General features: G+C 43.1%; 1 protein-coding gene across 1 annotated transcript; it reads left to right on the top strand.

The window, feature by feature from the left end:
* The first annotated feature begins 489 nt into the window (after positions 1–489).
* On the top strand, positions 490–17,048 carry pcnx1 (pecanex 1). Its single transcript, XM_046862313.1, has 31 exons — positions 490–832; positions 1,420–1,540; positions 1,616–1,773; positions 1,884–1,977; positions 2,081–2,138; positions 2,280–2,515; positions 3,067–3,220; positions 3,472–3,504; positions 3,694–3,865; positions 4,598–4,708; positions 5,030–5,121; positions 5,323–5,432; positions 5,658–5,766; positions 5,863–5,955; positions 6,140–6,290; positions 6,483–6,624; positions 7,394–7,571; positions 7,775–7,883; positions 8,055–8,184; positions 9,209–9,267; positions 9,429–9,644; positions 10,444–10,697; positions 10,910–11,140; positions 11,248–11,348; positions 11,530–11,680; positions 11,751–11,981; positions 12,058–12,332; positions 12,500–12,636; positions 12,712–12,935; positions 16,560–16,700; positions 16,855–17,048. The coding sequence occupies exons 1-31, from the start codon at positions 637–639 to the stop codon at positions 16,993–16,995; spliced, it is 4,608 nt and encodes a 1,535-aa protein (XP_046718269.1). The 5' UTR covers positions 490–636; the 3' UTR covers positions 16,996–17,048.
* The last annotated feature ends 285 nt before the right edge of the window (positions 17,049–17,333 follow it).

The following is a 17,333-nucleotide window of genomic DNA, read 5'->3' as shown; positions in this document are numbered from 1 at the left end:
AACAGACTAGCTCCACTCATGTCGAGAGTCTCATATCGCTCTCACTTGATGAGGGCGGGACAACCGAACCTAGCATAACCTCAGGAGAGGGCAATAAAAACCCTCACGCTAATGAAATTAGCCCCAAAACAGTTAACAATAATGAACATGCAACTCCTAAACATGCATCACAAACCACTAGCCACGAAGCAGAGGAGTTTAAAAAGGAAGAGAGTGGGCTAAGGACAAGTCCAGAAGCCTCTACAGACCCCACCCACCCAGGTAAGGAGGAGGAGCAAGAGGATGTCAAGTCCAAATCAGCCAGTCACTCTGATGCCAGCCATAGTGGGCGCCGACGCAGCGCTAAGAAACGAGCTAGCAGTTTTGATGCTGCCCGTTACCATGACTACACCTGCTTCCGCGGCATCGCAAAACCTCGCTCAGCCGTTTTTGCTAAAAACGACGAGGACTCGAGTGACCTGAGCGAGCTCAGCCATGCTTCCAGTCTCAACTCTGCCCATCGGACAGAGCTAAGCCACGCCCCAGTGATGTCCCAGAGAAAAGAAAAAGAGAAAGAAAGAGAGAGGGGGAAAAAGAGAGCATCTCGGCGTACGGCCAGTTCAGGAAGTGCCAAAGTTCAGCTACGTAAGTGCACCAATGATCCACAGCACCTGGGGGCGCCATCCGACCCCCAACCCCTCAGCACCTCCAAATCCGATCTCGAAGCAAAAGAAGGAGAGGTGCTGGATGCTGTGTCGCTACTGGGTCGAGCCAGTCACCTGGAGTCAGTTACACGATCCAGGAACAGTTTACCCTGTCCAATCAGCATCACCGACACATGACCCAGCCAGGGGTACACACACACACACACACACACACACACACACACACACACACACACACACACACACACACACACACACACACACACACAGTTTACACTGTCCAATCAGCATCACCGACACACACGACCCAGCCAGGGTACACACACACACACACACACACAGTTTTCCTGTCCAATCAGCATCACTGACACACATGACCCAGCCAGGGTATACACACACACACACACACACAGTTTACCCTGTCCAACCAGCATTACTGACACATGACCCAGCCAGGGTATACACACACACACACTGTTAACCCTGTCCAATCAGCATCACCGACACACATGACCCAGCCAGGGGTATACACACACACACACACACACATGCAGTTTACCCTGTCCAATCAGCATTACTGACACACATGACCCAGCCAGGGTTATATACACACACACACACACACACACACAGTTTACCCTGTCCAATCAGCATCACCGACACACATGACACAGCCAGGGTATACACACACACACACACACACACACACACACACAGTTGACCTTGTCCACTCAGCATCACCGACACACACGATGTGTTCTTCTCTCACCTATAGCGTCGGTAAACGAGGACAGCGTGACGTTTAGGAGAGAGCGCAGCACGTTTCGGCGCCAGGCTGTACGGAGGCGCCACAACGCCGGGAGCAACACCCCCTCAATTATAGCATCGCCACTCAGGTTTTACTCTCCAGATCTTCACCCTGTTTGTTATTTTATAGCTCACTTTTTTTTTTAAACATCTCTCTTTTTCAGTCTTCAGGAAGCACTCAGTCAGGTGTCTCAGGCTTCCTCGGGGTCACAAGTCAAAGGTCAGATGAGCACTAGCGCCTCCCTGCTGGTCAGGAATGGGAGTGCACACCTTGAGGCTTTTCAGGATAAAGCGTCCACTGTTGGCCTGCATGAAGACTTCGGTACGCATTACACCAGATAGACAACATTGCTAACACTGGGGTCAGGTCTTCTCTACTTTCGCTCTTGCTCGCTTTCTCTGTCTTCATTTAATGTGTGTGTGTGTTAACAGGTAAACTGACTCCCTCTTTGTATGAGGTCGGAGGATGCGACGTGTCTCTCGTTAACTTTGAACCTGCGACAAGACGAGCATCCAACAACGTGTGGTGAGTGTTTAATGCACACACACACATGCACACACACACACACACAAAACACACAAAAGCAAATGTAATGGGTAAAATCTATTTTCTGTCTGTCTCTCTGCAGGGACACAGATTCTCACCTCTCCAGTTCTACCTCTGTTCGTTTTTACCCTCATGACTTGGTGAGACACACACACACACTGGAGCTGTCTGGTTTTACATCTGACTGTGTGTGTGTGTGTGTGTGTGTGTGTGTGTGTGTGTGTGTGTGTGTGTGTGTGTTTATTTCACTGTGTGTGTATGTGTGTGTGTATGTGTTTTAGATCCGTCTTAATCGTCTGCTGTCAATGGACACAGAGTTGTTGGAGCAGGACGGTGATATAAATTCTGACCTGCAGGAGGCCCCGCACAGTTCACATGAGCCGACGCATAAACACACTCGCACACACACACACACCAACACACACACGGCCAAGCAGTACTATCGCTTCTCCCTGCTGCCGTATCTGTGGGTGGGTCTGCGCTTTGACAGACTCACACTGCTCGCACTGTTTGACAGGTAACACACAAACACACGCACACAAACAGTGTAATAAAGCAATAAACAGTCACAGCCACACAGGCAGGAAGCCAGAGAGACAAATAGATGTGCTTATGTTTAGATAGACAAACAGGCAGGAAACTAAGAGCAAGACTATCAAGTAGACACATACAGACAGACACACACACAGACACTCAGATAGACATACAGACACATACAGATACACAGACAGACAGATGGACATACAGACAGACACAGGTGGACAGACAGACACACATACAAACAGACAGACAAATAGACACAGACAGAAACTTACAGACAGACACACATATAGACAGACCCACAGACAGGTGAACAGACACAAGCAAACAGAGTGACAGACACACAGATGGACATGTATATACTTTCTATTGTTTCAGACCTGTCTCACTGTCTACAGTTCTAAAATCATTATGACTAACACATTAGCTCACTTACACACACACACACACACACACACACAGAGGTTTAAATATAGAAACATAGCCATGTGATGTGTGATTTTAATTTTGTGTGTGTGTGTTTTTGAGGAACCGTGAGATTCTAGAGAATGTTCTGGCCGTGGTTTTGGCGGTGCTGGTGGCGTTCCTGGGATCGGTTCTGCTCATTCACGGCTTTTTCACCGACATCTGGGTCTTTCAGTTCTGCCTCGTCATTGCCAGCTGCCAGTACTCACTTTTAAAGGTGTGACTCTTACTCTTTCTCTCTCTCTCTCTCTCTCTCTCTCTCTCTCTCTCTCTCTCTCTCTCTTTCTCACTCTCACACACACACACACACAGACACACACACTCACTCTCACACACAATCTGCTGCCATTAAGTTACACTGTAGGACAAATAAAAGACACAAGCAGTTTGTGTTTGCTTTGTCATCACCATGTGTCCATGTGGCCCAAGTTCACACACACACTTTGTTTTGACTTTGTGCCTCCTCAGAGTGTTCAACCGGACTCATCCTCTCCTCGACATGTGAGTCTCTCTCTCTCTCTCTCTCTCTCTCTCTCTCTCTCTCTCTCACACACACACACTTTCATTTCTTATTTAAATAATTAAATTTTTCTTTCATCTTAATTTAAAAAAGGAAGTGAATGTATTTATTATTGCATTATAAATGCAATTCTCTTTCTTTGTGTGTCTTTGTTTTTCTCTCTCTCTCAGGGCCACAACCGGATCATAGCGTACAGCAGGCCGGTGTATTTCTGTGTGTGTTGTGTTCTGATCTGTGTGTTCCACTATGGCAGTGTGAGCTCCAGTTCAAACACACACACACTGTACGGAGTCACACTCAGCTCATCAATGCTGCTCAGATCCACACGTGACCTTGTCATCGGTACGCACAAAGTGAAGAGTAGAGATGTTGAGGGAATGATAGACAGTTAGCCAGACGAATTAATAGCAGGATGAAGTGATAGGTGGAGGAATGAACAGGAAAGGTGATAGAGGAGTTAAATTTGATATCATTTTGATAATACTAACTAGAGGTCGACCGAAATGGGTTTTTGGCGATATTTAGAAATCAGGGCAGATATGATGCTGATATGTTTGATCGATTTTCTTTTTTTTCCCCTTCATCTCAGAAAATCTAATTCTTAATTAATAAAACGTGATTGCTTAAAAATTGTTTAAATTGAACAATTATTAAACACAAGCCTCTACAACCAGTGTACTGGTTACCAGGTTTTTGTACCAGTGCCCACCTGTAGCCTAAACCACAGTTGTGTGAAGGCTCACTAAAATGAGAGGGGGGTTGCTTGCTTTATATATTTACAGTTCTAGCTCTTTCAGTTTTCCTCAAAGACACTTGTTTGTAAGGGAGAGTTATGTTAGGTCACGCAAGTGCAGAGCGCTACACACACGTTTTGGTGTGACAGATGCATGTGTCTTATAATTGGCCTAATTTGCAGCACAATAGGCCGTTGCACATTAATTAAAAAATGCCAAAAATCGGCCTGATTAATCAGCCTGCCGATCAATCGGTCGACCTCTAATACTAACATAGAAATGCAATATCGCTCTCTTTCTCTCTCTTTCTTTCTCTCTCTCTCTCTTTCTCTCTCCCCAGTCTTCATCCTGTGTTTTCCTGTCATCTTCTTCGCTGGTCTCCTCCCTCAGGTCAACACGTTCCTGATGTACCTGCTCGAGCAGATCGACATCCACATGTTTGGAGGGAACGGTAATGCATGCACACAAACATTCATCAACTGTGTAAAATGATGTAAAAGGGAATTTATTTAAGGATAGTAAGAAAAACAGAGAGTTTAAATCAAAGCTACTGATTGGTTGATTGCTATGACACTCATTATGACATCATCAAACTATCAATTGGTTTCGATGCAAGTGGACAAACAGGGAGTTGAAATAAAAGCTGCTGATTGGTTGATTGCTTTTACACTCATGATGACATCTTCAAACTATCAATTGGTTTCTATGCAAGTGAAAATCTCTCTCTCTCTTTCTCTCTCTCTCTCTCTATATCTCTCTCTCTCTCATACAGCATGTACCAGTCTTCCCTCATCCATATACAGTGTGGTGAGGAGTGTGGTTACTGTGGTGATGCTGTACGGATTTTGCTATGGATCCCTGCAGGTATCAAATAACCCTGAATCTAATTTTCATCATTGTCTCTCTCTCTCTCTCTCTCTGTTCTGTGTGTGTGTGTGTGTGTGTGTGTGTGTGTGTGTGTGTGTGTGTGTGTGTGTGTGTATATATTCATATAAGACATGTAGACATCTTGCATGAGTTTAATTGTCTGTCTGTCTGTCTGTCTGACTGTCTTTATGTTTGTAGGAACCGTGGGACCCTCAGCATATTCCAGTGCTGTTCTCCGTGTTTTGCGGGCTGCTCGTTGCTGTATCCTATCATCTCAGTCGCCAGAGCAGCGACCCCACCGTCCTCTTGTAAGGATCCTTTGTAGAGTCAGTACAACAACATTAGCATGAAACATCAGTATTAGCTCAGAAAATTAGCTTAAATGAGAACGAGGGTGTAGCTTGTGTAATAAACTGTTAGTGAAAAAAAGGTCTGTTTACGAGCGATAGCATGTTAGCCTGACCGAGATCTAAAGTACTAGCGTTAATGTGTTAGCGTGACTCAGTGTGTAAGCTGTGTGTTCTGTGCTTTAGCTCTCTGGTTCAGGCGAAAGTTCTTCCGAGTGTGTCGAAGAATCAAAACCCGGAGGATCCTCTTTCTGATGTGCAGGACCCTCTACCTGAGAAACTTAAAAACTCTGTGGTGAGAGCACACACACACACACACACACACACACACACACAGTTTGTTTAATGTAATGTAAATCTTTATCCTGTGTGTGTGTTTGTGTGTGCGCAGAACGAGAGGCTGCAGTCTGATGTGATCATGTGTGTTCTCTTCGCTGTGCTCTACTTCGCCATTCACGTCAGCACCGTCTTTCTCGCCCTGCAGGTGTATATACACACACACACACACACACACACACACACACAAACTGTTTACATGTCAGAGGATGTAACACTGATGCGATGTTTCTAAATTTTTCCGTCTCTCTTTGTGTCTTTTCTCATGTCTCACTTTCACTCTCTCTCTTTCTCTGTCTCTCTTTGTGTCTCTTCATGTCTCTGTACCTCAGCCGTTCCTGAGTTATGTGCTGTACGTGTTGGTTGGTGCTGTGGGCTTTTTCACACACTATCTTCTGCCCCAGATGAGGAAACAGCTGCCCTGGTACTGTTTTTCCCACCCGCTGCTGAAAACCAGAGAGTATTACCAGTTCGAGGTTCATGGTGAGTTCACACTGAAGTACACACACACACACACACACACACACACAGGGGTGTATACTTTTCTGTTTTGCGGTATCCTTTTATCCTTCTATCTATTATTTTATTCTTCTGTTCTTTTGTTGACAGTTTATATTATACTGTATACATTTACATAAATGAAATGTCTGTAAAAAATTGTGTGTGTGTGTGTAGGTGCGGCTCATGTGATGTGGTTTGAGTGGCTCCATCTGTGGCTGATCTTTGTGGAAAAGAACGTTCTTTATCCTCTCGTCATCCTTAATGAACTCAGCAGAAGCGCGCAGGAACTCGCCAGCTCCAAGAAACTCACCACAGAGTGAGTGCGCGTGTGTGTGTGTGCGTGTGTGCGTATGCGCGTGCGTATGTGTGTTCCCAATGATCAGTATATGATTCACTCGCGTTACTGTAATTGAGTAGTTTATTTGTGTACTTTCTAAAACGTTTTAATGATTGATTGATGGGCGGAGAACAAACACTCTAAACTCACAAGAAAGAATGATTGAGACGTACAAGATTGACACCAGTAATGCAGACCCAGCTGAAAGCAAAGCCGCGAAATCTAAAGTCGTTCAATGCATGTGCTCACCATCTAAACTCTGAATCTGCATTTGCGATTTCTCTCATTATTATAATTGGCATTATAAAAGGAGATCTTTGTTGCTGCGAAAGTGCATTAGACTGGACTGTGTTTTCTTTCATTGCACTTTCATTTGTAAAGGTGTTCCTCAGTTAAAAACAACTACTTTTTATATCCCCTTATCCATTTCAAACTACACTAGGATCCCCAACCACATCCCCCTTCATACTAAATTTTACTGAGTAAATTATAAATTAGCTTCTTTTTACATTTACTTGAGTAGATATTTAGATTGCTAACTTTACTTGTACTTAAGTAAAATGTCACTAAAATAAAAAAAAATTTTATTTGAGTAGAATATTTTAATACTCTTTCCACTTCTGTTAACGTCTGACCTGCACGACCTCACTCTGTTCTTGTTTGTCATTAAATTATAATGCACTAACATTTCTCTTTCTCTCTCTCTCTCTCTCTCTCTCTCTCTCTCTCTCTCTCTCCCTTCACTCAGAGTGGGAGCAGTAGTGCTGAGCATATCAGGGTTGAAGTTGTTGCGTTCCTGTTTCAGTAGTCCGGCTTCTCAGTACGTCACTGTGCTCTTCACCGTCCTCTTCTTCACCTTTGACTATCAACACCTGTCTGAAACACCGCTACTCAACCTCTTCATTGTGTCCATCATCTTCAGCAAGGTCTCTTTCTTTCTCTCTCGCTTTCTCTCTCTCTCACACACACACACACACACACACACACACACACACACACACATGCCTGATATATACAAAGTCATATTAATCCATCATAATTGGTCCTTCATTATTTGGACTTATCATTAGATGTATGTTATTGCTCATAGATGTGAGTGTGTGTGTTTCTGTGTGTGTGTGGGGTGTAGCTGTGGGAGCTGCTGAATAAGCTACGCTTTGTTTACACCTACATCGCTCCGTGGCAGATTACCTGGGGTTCAGCCTTCCACGCCTTTGCGCAGCCCTTTGCTGTACCACGTATCCTTCTTGTGTGTGTGTTTGTGTGTTTGTGTTTGTGTGTTTGTGTGTGTGTGTGTGTGTGTGTGTGTGTGTGTGTGTGTGTGTCTTCTGTTCAAAACTGAAATCTTCATCATTCCCTGTATTAAATACCAGATTGTTTGAGGTCCTTGACTCAACCCCTTCCGTCAGATTCAGCCATGTTGTTTGTGCAGGCAGTGGTGTCAGCCGTGTTCTCCACTCCTCTCAACCCGTTTTTGGGCAGTGCCATCTTTATCACGTCTTATGTCCGACCTGTTAAATTCTGGGAGAGAGATTACAAGTAAGGCTCTTTCACCCAAACATACAATTTATTCGTGTTAATGAATTGCCGCAGTGGTAAACAATAAAGAAGTAAACGTAATTTGTTACTGTACTTAAGTAGCTTTTTCTACTGTACTTTACTGAAGTATTTCCAATTGGGGAAACTTTTACTTTGTTTCATATATTTCAAAGTCAAAAATCATACTTTTTAACACTACATTTTGTGAAATCAGCTGTTCCTTTTTATTTCTGAATGGCTAAAAACGCAGCAAGCCACCAATCAGGGTAGAGCGCGGGCTCTGTTTTGAACTTGTTTTGATTGGCGCTTGTTGGTATCTACTTATCACCAACATACAGTTCAATGTCAGTTTAACAGCAAGCAGAACATTAAGAGAGGAAGAAATGATGGAAGAAACTCCTGACTTTTTTTAAGTACCGTATTTTCCGGACTATAAGCCGCTACTTTTTTCCCACTCTTTGAACCCCGTGGCTTAAACAACTAAGCAGCTAATTTATGGATTTTTCAGGATTTTCAGGTGAACCAATGAAACCTGCGGCTTATAGACAGGTGTGGCGTATTTATGTTAAAAATAAAAACTTTTGTAAAATTCAGTGAGTGCGGCTTATATTTGGGTGCGTTTAATAGTTCGGAAATTACGGTAGTTGAAAAGAAGGTTTTGGGCTTATGATCATTCTAATGGATATCAATCAGTGTTTGACTCATTAATATTTTATTAATACTCATTGATGTCCTGAGTAAAATTAGGTATTAGAGTCTTTTCACATAAACTGAGTTTTTTGAGATTGTGATAAAAATGATAATAGGAACATTATAGGCATAATAAATCATAGTACCCTGAATTCTCAAGTACATTTGAAGGCAAATACTTTTGCACTTTTACTCAAGTGAAAGTATAAAGGGAGCACCTTTACTTTTATTGGAGTCATATTTTACAAAGTGTATCTCTATTTTAACAACTACATGGGCCGTGTACTTCATCCACCACTGATGAAGTGTTCTTAATGTGTGTGTGTGTGTGTAGCACAAAGCGAGTGGATCACTCAAACACCAGACTGGCATCTCAATTAGACAGGAACCCAGGTAACACACACCTGTAATATCATTTCATACATACATACATTTCTCTTCCTGGATTAATCTCTCTTTCTGTTTGTCTCTCTCTCTCTCTCTCTCTCTCTCTCTCTCTCTCTCTCTCTCTCTCTCTCTTTCTTTCTTTCTTTTTCTCTTTCTTTGTCTCTCAGGTTCAGATGATAACAACCTGAACTCAATCTTTTACGAGCACCTGACCCGTTCTTTGCAGCACTCTTTGTGTGGGGATCTGCTGCTGGGCCGCTGGGGAACCTTCAGCACCGGAGACTGTTTCATCATGGCCTCTGATTACCTCAATGCACTCGTTCACCTCATCGAGATCGGCAATGGCCTTGTCACCTTTCAGCTCCGCGGCCTTGAGTTCAGAGGTGTGTGTGTGTGTGTATTTATCAGGCTCTTGTTTGGCCTCAGAATCTTAAATAAATACATTAAACCTAATAAAAATATTAAATCAGATTCTTATTTCCTAAAGGGGAAAATTGCAGGGTTCAAAAGTAATACATAGGAAAAAGCCTTGACATCTCTTTAATATTTATTTTTAATGAATGAAGAGAATGTATGTGGTTATAAAGAGTGTTTATTTTATTACTAGAGTGTGTGAGCTGTGTGGAGCATGCTGATTGGTCAGCTGCTATATGACATTAGTTTATGATCGCATACACTATAAATAATGTGTTTCAGATTAAAATCAACATATTTAGCAAAAAAACAGTAAGTTTTCAACGGAATATAAAACACACGGTATCGAGTGCGACCATGCATATACAGGTAGTCCCCGAGTTAAGATGGTTCGACGTAAAATGTTTCAATCTGACGATGACGATAGATTATAAAAACTTTTTACATTTTTTATTTCCATACTGAACTTTGTACGCATCTCCCGCTATGTGAGATGCCTTACTTTCGCCAGCGGTCAATAGAGTTCAGTTGTCTTGGTGTTAGCGCATGTATTTTTTTTTTTAGGTCTTTCAAAGGCCAATTTTAGCTCTTGTCTCTCTCCTTAATGAAACCGAGCGCATCTGACGCCGCCCTCCACTTGCAAACCGGCGCTCGTCCACGTGCCCGCTGCCGTGAACAGATATAGGATGTAGGATAGGCCATGTCTTCACTAACCATATTTTCAAGTTGGGTCGTAAGTCGGGACTACCTGTATACATGTCTGTGCAGGTACATACTGCCAGCAGAGGGAGGTGGAGGCCATTACAGAGGGTGTGGAGGAGGACGAGGGCTGCTGCTGCTGTGATGTAGGTCACCTGCCCCACCTGCTGTCCTTTAACGCTGCATTTGTTCAGCGCTGGTTGGCCTGGGAAGTCCTACTGTCCAAGTACACCTTACAGAGTTACAGCATCACGGAGAACAGCGCAGGAGCCATGCTGCAGGTCTACGAGCTCCGCCAGATCCTTACTACCTACTACGTCAAGGTAAAGTTACATACTTACTCTCATACTCACTACTATTACACTCATGCACACTCTTCACACACACAAATCAAATAGAAAATCTAATCATTTAAATATTGCTGATTTGCACACTATATGTATTTTTTAGTAAGTCTTTAGGAAGTTGTCTGTGTGCTATTTACTGATTATACTCTGTGTAAACACGTTTGTGTCTCCTGTGTGTGTGTGTGTAGGGAATCATTTATTACGTGGTTGCATCTCCTAAGCTGGAGGAGTGGCTCTCCAATGATGCCATGATGGAAGGTCTGAAGAACTGCAGTGAGAGGAACTATGTTGACCTTGACCCAACCTTTAACCCCAACATTGACGAGGATTACGACCACAGACTGGCTGGAATCTCTAGAGATAGTTTTTGTTCTGTTTATCTCAGCTGGATTCAGTATTGTAACTCTCAGAGACAAAAGGTGTTGATATACACACACACACACACACACACACACACACACACAGAGGACACTTTTAGAGCAGATCTCACTAAACCACTGTGTCTTCCATCGGTTTGTGTTTTCAGCCACTGGAGAGTGAGAAAGACTCTACTTTGGTGTCATTGTGTTTTGGGCTGTGTGTGTTGGGGAGGAGAGCGCTCGGCACTGCAGCTCATCACATGTCCAGGTGGGGGAACTGTCTCTCACACGCACACGCATGCGCACACGCACACAGAGGCACAAACAGCTGTTTGTTCTGAACATATTCCAATAAATGAGAACTTGATTTAGTTCATGTAAATCTGTGTGTGTGTGTGTGTGTGTGTGTGTGTGTGTGTGTGTGTGTGTGTGTGTGTGTGTGTATTTAGTAATCTGGAGTCCTTCCTCTATGGCCTTCACGCCCTTTTTAAAGGAGATTTCCGGATCTCGTCTGTGCGAGACGAGTGGATATTTGCCGACATGGAGCTGCTCAGGAGAGTCGTCGTCCCTGGAATACGCATTTCCCTCAAACTGCATCAGGTGTGTGTGCGTGTGTGTATTTCTATATATACAAGTTTAGTATCACTGCTAACATTGCAGTCTGTCTCAGGATCACTTCACGTCTCCAGATGAGTATGACGAGCCGGCGGTTCTGTACGAGGCAATCACGTCTCACGAGCGGACGCTGGTCATAGCGCACGAGGGTGACCCGGCGTGGCGTAGCGCTGTGCTGTCCAACGCGCCATCGCTCCTGTCGCTACGCCACGTTCTCAACGAGGGAACCAACGAGTACAAGATCATCACGCTGAACCGCAGATACCTCAGCTTCAGAGTCATCAAGGTACACAGAGTGAGAGAGATGGATATGTTAGTTGTCGACTGTGTTTTTAAATGTGTGTGTGTATGCGTACACGCAGGTGAATCAGGAGTGTGTGCGTGGCCTGTGGGCGGGGCAGCAGCAGGAGCTGGTGTTCTTGCGGAACAGAAACCCAGAGCGCGGAAGCATCCAGAACGCCAAGCAGGCGCTAAGGAATATGATCAACTCGTCATGTGACCAGCCGATCGGTTATCCCATCTACGTCTCCCCCCTGACCACCTCCTACTGCAACACACACACACAGCTCACACATACTCTTGGCGGAGCCATCAGCATTGCCAGCATTCGGAACTTCATCATCAACACGTGGCACAGGTATGTGGGACGGTGGGGTTTGTTTGTGTGTGTGTGTTTGTGTGTGTGCGCTCTACTTATAGTGCAGGTTGTGTTGTGGTGGTGCTATTGATCCTGTGTGTGTTTGGGTGTGTGTGTGTTGTGATGCTATTAATCTTGTGTGTGTGTGTGTGTGTGTGTGTGTACAGGTTGCGTAAAGGCTGTGGAGCAGGGTGTAACAGCGGAGGCAATGTGGAGGAGTGTGACATCGGAAACTCTGGGAATATAAACGACACACACCATAGAGTGACCAGCATTCACCATACTCCCACTCCACATTCACTGGGTAACACACACACACACACACACACAGTCCCAGGTGTATTACTTGCTACTATAAATCTCTCTTTTCTCTCATTAGGCACCAGTCAGAGTTCTCAATCTGTGCGCTCCTCTCTGGTGCGTCACTCTCCCACCCGTTCTTCTGTAGCGAGCCAGTCGTCATCGCTCCGTTACAACAGCAACGCCGACCCGACTCTGTGCAAGCGACACACACTCACTCACACACACACACTCGCTGGCCTGCTCGACCATCATCATCATCACCAACAGCCCAGGAGAGAGGATATCTCCTACAGAGTACAGGTGAGGGAGAGAGAGCGAAGTCTTTTTACAGCATTTTTGTACTTTTAAGTAGGGCTGCGATTTGGGGAAACTGTCATATGCGATATAATAAATGGTTTCATGAGTCCATTTGATTGGTTATCAAGGACATTGCATACAGATGAGTGATAATGCTGAAATGTTTATTTGTAAAACAGAAAAGGTTTTCAAAATGAATATTTTCTTTTACAAAATGAAATAACATTTGTATTAATGTAAATATTTTTTTTTTTGCAAGGTACAGCTGAATTAAATAAGTCTACATTATACTTACAAATGTATACAATATACATTTTCACAAAAGTAAGATATTTTAAACATTTTGCACAAATTTTTATTTTTTTAATTTTTATGAAAGATTGCTAAAGATTTGTTTGGTGTGGGAGTGGAGCATTGTGGTGGGAAGGGCAGAGACATGGGGGTGACAATAGGTATCTTGCCCAGATATATACTGGGCAGAGCTGAAGGCGTGTAAGGTGATGTGTGTGGGAAAGTGGAGGTTGCCAGGTAAGCTAAAATATAGCCAGTTAACAGGTAGCATTTTTGGCTTCAGTGTTTGCAAATCACATGTCCACACACGCCACATGTGCACCGCCTAAACTGAGACTTTCTGGTTTTTGTTTTGTTTGAGCCGTGGAAAATCTGCAAACGTTTCTCAGAAACTGTGCGTCTACACATGCCCTTAATTATTTCATTAGATCATAGCGTTTGCCATCATATAATCGCACAAGCTGACATCGCGATTGTGATTAAATGAATCGTGCAGCAATACTTTTAATTTTTTAAATGATGCGAATTGTTAATTGATTTATTTTGGTGGTTCTTGTCCTCTTGATCTATGAGCAGATCTTCAGTGACCTAGATGAAGTGATTTCATTTTCTGTATTACATCAACACGTTTTTATTTCTTTTCTTTTTCTGACCGTATTTAAATGGAAATATTTTACAGAGTTCTGGATGAACATTTCTGGCCTTTAGAGCTTGTTTCTCATTTAGTTTCTCAGGTTACTCTGTACCTGATTTTACCTGATTGTACATGAACCTTCTGTATCTGATTCTGATGAATCTGAATCAGAGTAAAAGTGGGATGTAATAATCTGGATTAATTGAATATGAAGCAGATTAAACCCAGATCACAGCTCATTCTGGATCTTAGGATAACGAGCCGTCAGGGTACGTGAACGAATGTTGGATTTGTTTTCTGAATCTTTTTTGGATGCAGTTTTACGGCTCTAAATTTGATTTTATTAAATTGTTTGCGAAATTAAACAGAAGGGGAAATGTGTAGCTCAGTGAATACGACGCTGGACTTCTGATCAGAAGGTCAAGAGTTCAAATTTCAGTACCACTGATCTGGCACTTCTGGGCCCCTGAGCGAGACCCCTAACCCTCAACTGCTCAGTTTATAAATTAGATCAATGTAATTTGCTTTGGATGAGGGCTATGCCAAATGAATATATAAATGTAAAGTTTTACTGTTTGTGTGTGTGTGTGTTTGTGTGTGTGTGCGCTCTACTTATAGTGCAGGTTGTGTTGTGGTGGTGCTATTGATCCTGTGTGTGTTTGGGTGTGTGTGTGTTGTGATGCTATTAATCGTGTGTGTGTGTGTGTGTGTGTGTGTGTGTACAGGTTGCGTAAAGGCTGTGGAGCAGGGTGTAACAGCGGAGGCAATGTGGAGGAGTGTGACATCGGAAACTCTGGGAATATAAACGACACACACCATAGAGTGACCAGCATTCACCATACTCCCACTCCACATTCACTGGGTAACACACACACACACACAAACACACAGTCCCAGGTGTATTACTTGCTACTATAAATCTCTCTTTTTCTCTCATTAGGCACCAGTCAGAGTTCTCAATCTGTGCGCTCCTCTCTGGTGCGTCACTCTCCCACCCGTTCTTCTGTAGCGAGCCAGTCGTCATCGCTCCGTTACAACAGCAACGCCGACCCGACTCTGTGCAAGCGACACACACTCACTCACACACACACACTCGCTGGCCTGCTCGACCATCATCATCATCACCAACAGCCCAGGAGAGAGGATATCTCCTACAGAGTACAGGTGAGGGAGAGAGAGCGAAGTCTTTTTACAGCATTTTTTTGTACTTTTAAGTAGGGCTGCACGATTTGGGGAAACTGTCATATGCGATATAATAAATGGTTTCATGAGTCCATTTGATTGGTTATCAAGGACATTGCATACAGATGAGTGATAATGCTGAAATGTTTATTTGTAAAACAGAAAAGGTTTTCAAAATGAATATTTTCTTTTACAAAATGAAATAACATTTGTATTAATGTAAATATTTTTTTTTTGCAAGGTACAGCTGAATTAAATAAGTCTACATTATACTTACAAATGTATACAATATACATTTTCACAAAAGTAAGATATTTTAAACATTTTGCACAAATTTTTATTTTTTTATTTTTTATGAAAGATTGCTAAAGATTTGTTTGGTGTGGGAGTGGAGCATTGTGGTGGGAAGGGCAGAGACATGGGGGTGACAATAGGTATCTTGCCCAGATATATACTGGGCAGAGCTGAAGGCGTGTAAGGTGATGTGTGTGGGAAAGTGGAGGTTGCCAGGTAAGCTAAAATATAGCCAGTTAACAGGTAGCATTTTTGGCTTCAGTGTTTGCAAATCACATGTCCACACACGCCACATGTGCACCGCCTAAACTGAGACTTTCTGGTTTTTTGTTTTGTTTGAGCCGTGGAAAATCTGCAAACGTTTCTCAGAAACTGTGCGTCTACACATGCCCTTAATTATTTCATTAGATCGCAACGTTTGCCATCATATAATCGCACAAGCTGACATCGCGATTGTGATTAAATGAATCGTGCAGCAATACTTTTAATTTTTTAAATGATGCTAATTGTTAATTGATTTATTTTGGTGGTTCTTGTCCTCTTGATCTATGAGCAGATCTTCAGTGACCTAGATGAAGTGATTTCATTTTCTGTATTACATCAACACGTTTTTATTTCTTTTCTTTTTCTGACCGTATTTAAATGGAAATATTTTACAGAGTTCTGGATGAACATTTCTGGCCTTTAGAGCTTGTTTCTCATTTAGTTTCTCAGGTGACTCTACCTGATTTTACCTGATTGTACATGAACCTTCTGTATCTGATTCTGATGAATCTGAATCAGAGTAAAAGTGGGATGTAATAATCTGGATTAATTGAAGATGAAGCAGATTAAACCCAGATCACAGCTCATTCTGGATCTTAGGATAACGAGCCGTCAGAATGCGTGAGCGAATGTTGGATTTGTTTTCTGAATCTTTTTTGGATGCAGTTTTACGGCTCTAAATTTGATTTTATTAAATTGTTTGCGAAATTAAACAGAAGGGGAAATGTGTAGCTCAGTGAATACGACGCTGGACTTCTGATCAGAAGGTCAAGAGTTCAAATTTCAGTACCACTGATCTGGCACTTCTGGGCCCCTGAGCGAGACCCCTAACCCTCAACTGCTCAGTTTATAAATTAGATCAATGTAATTTGCTTTGGATGAGGGCTATGCCAAATGAATATATAAATGTAAAGTTTTACTGTTTGTGTGTGTGTGTGTGTGTGTGTGTGTGTGTGTGTTAGATAGTGGATGTAAATCAGGTGTTGGATGTAATCAATCTGTCGAAGCGTAAGGAACTGCTGTGGCCTGATGAGTCAATGAGGTTAAGGGCGGGGCCGAACTGCTGGAGAGACTGGGGCCCCCTGGAGGGCATGGAGGGACATGTGAGTACACACACACACACAACACACTAGGTCTGTGTGAAAGAAAAAAAAATTTCGGGTTGATTATACTAGGTGTATCATTATAGTTTACAAAGTTCTACCTATTTCTGCTGTTGTTTTAATTGTGTGTGTGTGCGTGTGTGCGCGCACGCAGGTGATTCACCGGTGGATGCCTTGCAGTCGTGACCCTCTCACTTGCTCCCCTATTGAGAAATCCATCCTGCTGGTTCAGGTGGAGGATAAACTGGTTCCCATTATAGAGACCGGGGTGATCGAACTGGGAGCAGAAGTGTAAAAACACACACACACACACACACACACACACACACACACACACACACACACACACACCCCATAGTGGCAAAGACACGGATGTGCACCTCGTCCACATGTAAAATGGATATTTTGGAAAAAAGAAAGATTATTTGTCCCCATATTGAATGTTGTAAACACTGTGCAGTTCAATAGCAGACATGCACACATATACTGACACTGCATTTATCATACAGGCCTTTTCCTGACACAGACATGTTACAGACTGACGCACGTTCATGGTTTCTTTGTGTGTGTGTGTGTGTGTGTGTGTGTGTGTGTGTGTGTGTGTGTGTGTGTGTGTGTGTGTGTGTGTTTTAG

The sequence above is a fragment of the Silurus meridionalis genome, chromosome 2 (assembly GCF_014805685.1).
Source record: "Silurus meridionalis isolate SWU-2019-XX chromosome 2, ASM1480568v1, whole genome shotgun sequence".
NCBI lineage: Eukaryota > Metazoa > Chordata > Actinopteri > Siluriformes > Siluridae > Silurus > Silurus meridionalis.
This window is presented reverse-complemented; position numbering and strand designations above follow the sequence as displayed.

What these genes read in the sequence shown, in the direction of transcription:
- pcnx1 (XM_046862313.1), top strand. Translation starts at nt 637, where the DNA reads ATGATCCACAGCACCTGGGGGCGCCATCCGACCCCCAACCCCTCAGCA. An exon ending in ACTCATCCTCTCCTCGACAT is followed by an intron (nt 3,505 to 3,693) that starts GTGAGTCTCTCT and finishes TCTCTCTCTCAG; the next exon opens with GGCCACAACCGGATCATAGC. An exon ending in TGGAGGGCATGGAGGGACAT is followed by an intron (nt 16,701 to 16,854) that starts GTGAGTACACAC and finishes GCGCGCACGCAG; the next exon opens with GTGATTCACCGGTGGATGCC.